Here is a 9,835-nt window from a genome sequence, read left to right on the forward strand (position 1 = left end):
ACAAAGGGACGATGAGAGCAGAAGTGAGGCTGAGATGGTGGAGGGTTTTCATCAAGTGTTTGTTGTGTTACCTGTCGATGATCACGGGGTCAGAGGGCGTCTCGTTGCGGTTTCCACAACTTTTTTTCTCACAACAGCGACTAAAACAGGGAGAGAGAGAGAGAGAGAGAGAGAGAGAGAGAGAGAGAGAGAGAGAGAGAGAGAAGGGGAAATAAAACAGTAGAGTCAGAAGAAAGCCAAGCAAAAGGACTCTACTCTTTGTTTGGCCCATTCACAGACACTCAAACACACACACACGCACACTCACACACTCACACACTCACACACATACACACGCACACACACACACACCCCCGGAGTCGGCGCAGATCCAGAGGCGAACAAAGGCTGCGAGGGAGGGAGGAGAAGAATGGACAAAAGAAGAAGAGAAAGAGAGAAGGTACAACAGCACTCCCAACAAACAGCAAGAGACCAATCACAGCGGAGAAGCCAGCCAGGCAATCTGTCACATTGATTTCAGAATCAAACCCCACCCAGCCAGACTCATGGCACACACGTTCACACGCACGCACAAACATGAATACCAGGCAGCGAGCATAAACACAATCAGACACGCACACTCACACACACACACACACACACACGCAAAAACACACGCACCCACATGCAAACACATATACACACACACAGATACACACACACACACACACACACACATATGTGTACACAAACATACAAACACAGACACACACAGACACACACACACACACACACGCACACACCCAGACACACACACACACACACACACATACACACACACAGACACACACACAGACACACACACACACACACACACACACAGACACACACACAGACACACGCCCGCGCACACAGTCTCACAGCATCACCCATTCGTCAGCAGTCCTGTCCGAGGGGCCCCTCCCAAACCTCCCGCCCCCTTTGCAGTCCCCTCCGCTGCATAACAAAAGTGCACCCACCCCTTAGCCATCTGCCACCTCTACACCTCGCGTCACCCCGCTCCTGCCTCCCACCCCCCCCCCTCCGTCAGGAGCGCTCACTCCCCAGCTGTGCCGCTTGCCCTCTGCCTCCCCAGCTCTGTTATTAGCCAGCTGTGAGTCACATTCGGCATCTGCTGGTCACACAATGGAGCCCCCGCCCCCCTCTCTGTCCCCCCTCCCCAACAGCTCCTCGGCCTCCCTCATCAACCCCCCCCCCCCCCCCCAGCCCACCGTCCCCGGGTCACTACCCCACCTTCACACCCCTGTCTGTCTGTCTGTCTGTCTGGCTGTCTGTCTGTCTGTCTGCCCGTCTCTCTTTCTGCCTGTCTCTCTTTCTGCCTGTCTCCAACCTAAGCTTCCTGTACCCCGGTACGTCTCCTCATAGGACCGCCAATCCGGGAGTGAGGGCCAAGTGAGGGGCGTGTGTGTGTGTGTGTGTGTGTGTGTGTGTGCGTGGTGCGTGTGTGTGTGTGCGTGTGTGTGTGTGTGTGTGTGTGTGTGTGGGACTCACCTGCACATCACCTCGTGCGTCAGCAGAACTCTGCACATCTCTGGGTTTTTGTTCTGACCTTCGTAGGTGATGGGCTGGAGGGAGGGAGTGGAGAGGAGCAGGTTAGATTCCCCTCAACACTTAATGGACCAATGGGCTGTCCCGTACGCTCCCCGTCGCGGTGAGGAGAGGGACCCACCTGTTTGGTGACCGAGTCGATGAGACGGGCGTAAAGATCCTGTTCCGTCCGGACGCCTGAAACCACAACAACAACAACAACAACAACAACAACAACAACAACGTCAGATTCAGGAGTCCTCAAGTTTCCTAAAAGCAAAGTATTTAAAACAGGAGACTGTAGCCTGCAAATACATGCAAATGTAAATCTGTAAAACATTTTAAACATTGTTTTAAACACGTTTTAAAACAAGGATTTAATCTTATATCTACACACATCTCTTAGTGCAACTGGGTGTCCATCTGGGATTAAGAGACTAATTCGATTTCTACAGTTTGCTTTTACAATTTCAAAAACAATCTGACAAAAAAAAGAAATATGCATTGAGAAGGCCCACTATGCAATTATGTAATACAAAATGGCTAAAATATTGATATAGCAAACAGAAAACAATCCAGAGCTGCGTTGGGACTGTAGGGGACAGCAGGGACATCCCCTACAGTCCTACAGCAGGGATGGGACCCTTTAAATGCAAGCTGTTAAAGGGTCCCATCCCTTTAACAGCTTTCCTGGTCAACAGCAGAGGGTTGGTCGAGTCCCAAAGCCGTTCTGTTTACTCCTTCAACTCTGCAAGGATTTTGCGCCTTTATCGGAATTACTTTTGAAATGTGTTTCCCTCATCAAAGTCCTGATTGATATTCCTTGGGTATCGCTGGAGGGTTGGGCTCAGATTAAGTGCAAGAGAAGGAGTGTTGTTGACGCACTCACATGTACAGTGTGTATATGCATGTTTGTGTGTTTGTTGATGTACAATCCCATGTGTGTGTGTGTGTGTGTGTGTGTGAGTGTGTGTGCGTCATTTTGTGCGTGTGTGCGCGTGCGTGTGCTTTTGTGCGTGTGTGTGTGTGTGTGTACGTGCATGTGTGCGTGCGCGTGTGTGTGCTGAGGGTGTATATAGATAGGGCTCTGCTCAGAAAGGCGTCTTTCATCTTTTCTCCCATGGGTGCCATGGGGATGGCAGCGCTGCGGAGGCTCCTGGGAACGGCTTCTCCAGCTCCCCTCTCTGATGCAGGGCACCGGGGGGCCGCGTGCCCATATATAGGCCTGGGAGCGGCTTCCTCCTGCGAGGAGCCGCGGCAGAGCCGTGCTCAGGTGCGGAGGAGCGAGCGGGGATTTGAAGCGCTCCTCGCGGTGCCCAGGCGTTTCCTTCTGAGCAACACTTTGGTGAGCGCGGGTTTTCAACGAGCGCAGGGCTCTCCTTTGAAGCGACAGAAACGTGTAAGTACTCGGTACTTCAAGAAGTATTGGGGACTCCAACCCAAGCGAATCGGAGGGGTGTCTAGGAGATTAAAAGATGTTTGTGATCGCTGGGGTACCGGTGGGGGGGGGGGAGTTGGGGGGTCTAGTCAGTCATGCTGCCCTTCTGTTTCCATGTTCACATTTTGAACAGCCTTATATCAAACATCTTTGTTGCCTTTGTTTCTCTCTCTCTTTCTCTCTTTCTGAATGCTTCCTATGTTTGCGTAATTGTCTGGAATGATCAGCCTGCATGGATGTACTGTAGTGTATGGAGGACCACCACTGAACACCAGGTCAATATATTGAACGGCTATTACCACCAGCAGTAAAGCCTTAACAGGCCCTTTTACAGGTGAACCGTTCATAGCTACACAGAGGACGAAGAGACGCTGTTCATCTGGACGTCAAGGTCCCTCCCACCCCCTCCAGCACGACCCTGTCTGGACGAACCTCACGCTGAACTTGATGTTCTTCTGAATCAGACCTCTTCTAACCATTAAAACCAGGAGACCAACGGAGAGGAAGAACCCAAACCACATCAGGCTTCATCACTCACCGTTGCTGTAGAGGAGCTGCAGCTTGTAGTGTGTTCCGTTGTTGGTCTTTTCACCACTCTGCTCCTACACACAGAAACAGAGAGAGAGAGAGAGAGAGAGAGAGAGAGAGAGAGAGAGAGAGAGAGAGAGAGAGAGAGAACACACGTTAGACGGTGAGACCTGTGGAGGAGAGGGCGAGGGGGAAGACGTTGTCTACGGCTGGGCGTCCCTCAGAGGAGACCAGGCAGGGAAACCTCCTGGTCTCTAATCCTCCGGCTCACACCCTTCACTGGGAGCGCAGGCGAGATCAGAGGGGTTGGGGCTCAAAGCCCCCCCAGATGGGACCCTCACATTGTGCTCATGAGCTAAGTACTTAACCTTGACTTAGCAGCTCTGTTTAGAGGATGAACTGAAGGCTGTGAGGATGAATCCTGACGGCTTACTGTATCCACACACACACACACACACACACATACACACCCACGTACACACTCTCTCTCGATCTCTCTCTCTCACACACACACACACACACACACACACACACAGTGTAAGAAACCGACCGCTTCTTCATTCAATTAGAAAAGAAGAAAGCAGAAAGTCTGTGTCGGCCATGTGATCGTAATCACTGATCTGAATACACACGGAAACGCAGGAAATGTATACTAATAGTGTGTGTGTGTGTGTGTGTGTGTGTGTGTGTGTGTGTGTGTGTGTGTGTGTGTGTGTGTGTGTGTGTGTGTGTGTGTGTGTGTGTTTATGTGTGTGACTGTGTGTGTGTTTGTGTGTATATGTGTGACTGTGTGAGAGTGCGTGTGACTGTGTGTGTCTGTGTGTGTGTGTGTGTGTGTGTGTGTGTGTGTGTGTGTGTGTGTGAAGTAACTGTAGTGAGTGAGCAGCAGTCGACCTTGACGGCAAAAACTTCCTCTCCTCTTCTATCCCTACTTCCCTCAGGCTTGCATCTCTCTCTCTCTCACTCTCGCTCTCTGCCTCTCTCTCTCTCTCTCTCTCTCTCTCTCTCTCTCTCTCTCCCTCTCTCCCTCTCTCTCTCCCTCCTTCTCCATCCATCTATCTATCTACTGTCTGGCGCTCTCTCTCACTCATGCGTTCTCCTTTCCTTCTTCCTGCTCCTTCATCTTGTTCTTCTTCTGCAGCTCAACTGGTCTACCTCTAAGTGGTCTCAGAGGACCGCTCCCTGCTCCAATAACCCAGGAGGCCAGAGAGGAGCGAGGGAGAGAGGAGAAGAAAGAAGGAGAAGATGGGGGGGGGGGGAACAAGGTAGGAGACAGTAACTGGATAGAAAAGTAAGGAGAGAGAAGAGTGGGCTCGTGTGAGTGAGGTGAACCATAGCCAAGAGAGAAACTACCAGAACTCGGGAGCAAACTTGTGCAGCAACAGAGTGGTTTAATAGTGAGTCTTGGACCCGGAGACTCTTTACGTTCCTTCAGCTCCTTCTCCTCAGGAGAACAGAACAGAACAGAGGCCGGATAACCAGCAGACAACGAGCTGCTCCACTGGGCCTACACACAGGGGGGTGGGGGGGGGGGGGGGGGGGGTCCTGTACATTGGTCTGCTCTGGGGGGTGGGGGGAGGTGGGGTCCTGCACACTGGTCTTCTCGGGGGGCTCCTGCACACTGGTCTTCTCTGAGGGGGGTCCTACACACTGGTCTTCTCGGGGGGAGGGGGGGGCTACACACGGGTCTTAGCTGGGGGGAATCCTGCCCACTGGTCCTATTCTCTGGGGGGGGGGGGGGTCCACTGACTCTTCAGCAGTGACAGTACGACAGCAGCTCTCAGCTCCATCCCTTCCCTCGGTCATATCTCTCAACAACACATCGCTGGATGGTCTCCTCTCGTCTTTCTTAGGACAGAGATATGTCATTTAAAGACACCCTACCACCACCATCACCACCATCATCACCATCACCATCACCACCCCTCCCAGCCACCAGCGCAAACATCCGTCAACACGAGACACAATGACCATTCTGAACGCTCTCTCTCTCTCGCTCTCTGTCTCCCTCACACCTTCTCAGCACCTCGTCCTCACTTTAGAGGAATGTCTGACCAATAGAGTCCACAAACATGTGTGTATAGATGTGTGTTTGTGTATAGGTGTGTGTGTGTGTGTGTGTGTGTGTGTGTGTGTGTGTGTGTGTGTGTGTTTGCGTGTGTGTGTGTGTGTGTGTGTGTGTGTGTGTGTGTGTGTGTGTGTGTGTGTGTGTGTGTGTGTGTGTGTGTGTGTGTGTGTGTGTGTTTGTTGGGGTTGGCAGCAGAAGATACTTTGATGATTAGTTTACTGTATAACTTAACAGGGGTGAGCATCATTTGCATTATTTTTAAGTAGTCATGTCTGCCCCTAATGAGGCAGGCTGCTAATTAGTCATTAGATATTCTTTTTCAATCTCCCATCACCCTCCTCATCCTCAGTGTGTTGTTGTGGCTTCAGAGCCATCGATGGGCCGTAGACGTCAGTAAGGTGTAACACGGTTTGGTAAATTGATCTCATGGACACAAGACATTCCCTGTCCTGACATCCATTAATACCAACGCTTTTCAGATTAAACATCAATTAAAAAATATATTAGATCTATAGGAAGGAGAATAAGTCTGTATTTACCATCCTTATAGATTCACACTGACACGATGGCAGTTAGGATTTCCATATCACCTCATTTGTCTACTTTCCATGTTGGTTTTGCACCATCGGTCACACACACACACAGCCCCCACCATCACCCCACCTTTTCGTGCTCCACGAAGTCCACGAAGGCGGTGCGCTCCACCTCCACCGGCTGCCCGTGGCGGTCGTACAGCGCCAGCACGAAGTGGAAGAAGTTGGACTTGCGCAGGTTGGAGGGCGGCTGCTTCTCGAAGTGGGCTCTGGACAAGGCCACACCGCTGGGGACAGAGAGAGACGGGTCAGAGAGAGACGGGTCAGAAACAGACGGGTCAGAGACAGACAGGTCAGAGACAGACGGGTCAGAGTGGGCTCTGGACAAGGCCACACCGCTGGGGACAGAGAGAGACGGGTCAGAGACAGACGGGTCAGAGACAGACGGGTCAGAGACAGACGGGTCAGAGTGGGCTGCTGGGGACAGAGACAGACGGGTCAGAGACAGACGGGTCAGAGACAGACGGGTCAGAGTGGGCTGCTGGGGACAGAGACAGACGGGTCAGAGGCTGATCGCTCCATCGATCAATCGATCATTTGATCCTGTAAAATCTGAGCCTGCATCTGAAGCTCACAGGATGTGTAATCATGTGCTTTACGTTATCAAAAGCAAATGAAGAAATATTAAATGATATTGATAATACTAATAATGATTTGTATTACTATTATTAATTACAGACGTCAACACATAATTAATAATAAACGTATTTCATAATTAACATGAAAGTAGGCCAACATTTAACTTGGAATATATAATTGTTTAAGCCAAATTGTAGTATGAATACGATATACAATATGTATAATAAACAAGTGTTTTTTATTATTGTTATTATTAATATTATCAACTCCCCAAATAACCAAACAACTTCATTAATTAATTAAGCATATCCTCAGGGAAAAACACATGACTTTACATAAAATAGATCGAAAACAGCTCAAAACAAAGCAAAGGCCTCCAGTCAGACCTGCAGGGAATGGATCAAAAGAAATGAAAAGCTGCGCTTAAAAGTAATTAGCATTTTCCTCTGAAAGTGGCTAAGAAACATCTGTATATTATGGGACATTTTACAAAAAACACGCATTGTTTATAAAAAATATATATACAAACAGTGTCACAAGAAATCCGAAAGGATTTTACATTAGTTATTAAAACGTGTCAATTTAATAATGTGTCTGCTGTAACTTTTGTCTAAATGCATTGGTGTTCTTTAGTTGACCACAAAATAACAAAAATAGGAAAGAGAAATAGGGCACATTTATAAAAGTTAAAAGATAAAACCACCGCGTTGCACTGGAGGCCCGCCTGACGCAGGGAACCAGCGGCTGAAACCAGTTCACAGCGATGGGAGTCGGGCTCGTTTTTCAATTGAAGGAACATTTTAAATTGTAGCCTAATATTTTAATTGAATTAATAATAAGGTTGACGGTTCAATTCGGTCCAAGGCAGTAGGTGCAAAAGCAGATGAAATCTGCTGAAAATATGAAGGCCTATTTTAGGTGCAAGTCTTGGACTTAGATTAACTCAGGATTAATAGAGAACAACAAAAAAATAAGGATATTCCATATCTGTGTCAAACGACTGTAAAAGTAATAAATATTAAAATAAATTGTGTCATCAGTGTAGGTTATTATACCAATTTGACCGATGACATCTTATTTGTATAGCCTTGTGAATTAGTTTGAGTGTTGAACAACTTTCAAACTATTTAGAACAAATACAGAACCATCGTTATTCGTCTATTGCATGTTTTTAACATTAGTTATTTCCAATAAATAACCATAAATGTCACTTTTATATTTATTTAAGGCTTCATATCACATTATTATCGTTTTGGTTTTTTTTGCCCTTTTTAAAAATATATTTTGAAATTATTGTTTTTCTCATAAAGCCCGATGCTTAATGTAATTTTCTGGGGGTGAATATAGAAGCTATTAAGAAATAGAAGAAATAAAGAATATTTCAGATCCTCAGAAATCCTTTCAGAAACCAAACGATGCATTAAAGTCTTTCTGTCGTTAAAGTTGAGTTCTTGGTTTAATGACCGCTCCTCCATCTCTGACCCTGGATGTCTGCAGGTCTGAATGATCTCTGATTACAGTCTGATATGTTGGCCTACTGAGGCGACATTAAAGGTTTGATTAAAGTTAAGAATTATGAAGTTCACGGAAAACTCTTATTTGCAACAAGTAGTTGAAGCGCTTCTTGAACTCAACGCGTGGAGCATTAGATGATTTAACCCGGAATATGAACGCTGGAGTTCTTCGGAAAAACCTTTGCGCCCCTGATTCCTAGAGTTTTCCATCGCGGCACATGTCTACAGGCCTCTCGAGGTCCTGATTCATTTTGTTCTTAAAGTAAAATACACTTGAGAGTATAAGATTTGACACAATACCTTTGCGCCGCTGCGTTGGCGTCCACGACCCCGACGTTCCTGACCCAGGAGCGCATCGGGTCCATCTCCTCCGCGAGGCTTCGGTCTTTTAATCCGCCAATTTCTCGAATCAGGTGCTCCTGAATCCCGAACATTTAAACACTAGTGCTCACAGCTGGGTGTCCTTCTCAACCTTTACTAACCCTGACCCTAACCTACAGTGTCCGAGGAGGGCTGGAGCTCTGAACGAAGAATGCACTCCGAGATCTGAACCTAAGAGCTTGAAGTAATACTAGGATTGAACCCACAACATAAACCCACATAAACTCTGCTGCCTCGGGAGGGTTTCTCTTCCAGATTCCTCAGTTTGTCTTGTCAGGCTGAACAGATACAAGATAAATCCCACCGCTGATTGCGATCATTGTCCAACTGTTTCCACCGGCATCACTTCAGGCGCATAGACCAACTGTGCGCTCTTTGAATGTCAAACCTTCACTGAAGACACGGCGTCCAAAACATTCTGGGGGGGGGGAAAGTCGCCTACAAAGTCCTGCTCTGAAAGTGCAGATGAAGAGGATGAGATGAGCGGTGTAGTGTCGGCCGGCCGGTGGTGGTGGAGGAGACGGAGTGGTGGAGCAGAATGAGCCGCCGATGGAGGAGGAGGAGGAGGGGAGGGGCCAGGGGACCGCTGGTGGAGGCGGATGCTCTTATTGGTGTAAAGTGCGTCCCTTGTTTGGCCCTCCGCCAGCTGGAGCTCAGCTCTTGACTCCTGCGTTGCTCTTTCAACTTCTGCAGAGGAGTAGTCGGCTTCTTTGTCTTATGTTTGAATATAAAGTACGATGGGCCTGCATGGAGCCGAGGAGACCTATAATCATATATATATATATATGATTATTGGCCTACGATGGGCCGCATGGAGCCTGATATAATCAAGGAGCCGAAAAACTACAATTCGCTGTAAATGCTGGAATGAAACGCTGGAAATTATATGTGTACAATGAAGTAAATATTTCTTGCAATACTGGACAAGAAAAACGTGTGTCTTTCCTTATGGCTAAAAGTGTTAACGGATTTAAGGTTTAATATTCTCTTTAAAACGGATAAAGGTCCCGGGACGTAGACGGTTATCCTGCCAGTACCGCCTGCCAGTAGGCCTACCGCCGTGGGCCGACGGGGAGGTGGTGCAAATCAAATCTGGTGAATTCATTTAATTTCATTCAATCATTCATTCAGGTCTTCACTGAGCAGAGCGTGTCTCGTTCATTCAGCC

At 48.1% G+C, this 9,835-nt stretch overlaps 1 protein-coding gene across 2 annotated transcripts in view; it reads right to left on the reverse strand.

The window, feature by feature from the left end:
* ebf2 (EBF transcription factor 2) overlaps positions 1 to 8,720 on the reverse strand; it is a gene marked incomplete at both ends in the record, with an annotated part of 18,418 nt that extends 9,698 nt beyond the window's left edge. Inside the window, 6 exons of one of the 2 annotated variants that reach the window (XM_084467800.1) lie at positions 72 to 140; positions 1,531 to 1,604; positions 1,709 to 1,764; positions 3,543 to 3,600; positions 6,264 to 6,420; positions 8,587 to 8,720. In XM_084467800.1, coding sequence (XP_084323926.1) covers positions 72 to 140; positions 1,531 to 1,604; positions 1,709 to 1,764; positions 3,543 to 3,600; positions 6,264 to 6,420; positions 8,587 to 8,720 — 548 coding nt within the window. Of the gene's footprint in view, positions 1 to 71; positions 141 to 1,530; positions 1,605 to 1,708; positions 1,765 to 3,542; positions 3,607 to 6,263; positions 6,421 to 8,586 lie in introns of both variants that reach the window. The other variant, XM_084467799.1, reaches the window with a different exon arrangement.
* Between the last annotated feature and the right edge of the window lie 1,115 nt (positions 8,721 to 9,835).

This window comes from Micromesistius poutassou (assembly GCF_964030765.1).
Source record: "Micromesistius poutassou genome assembly, chromosome: 5".
NCBI lineage: Eukaryota > Metazoa > Chordata > Actinopteri > Gadiformes > Gadidae > Micromesistius > Micromesistius poutassou.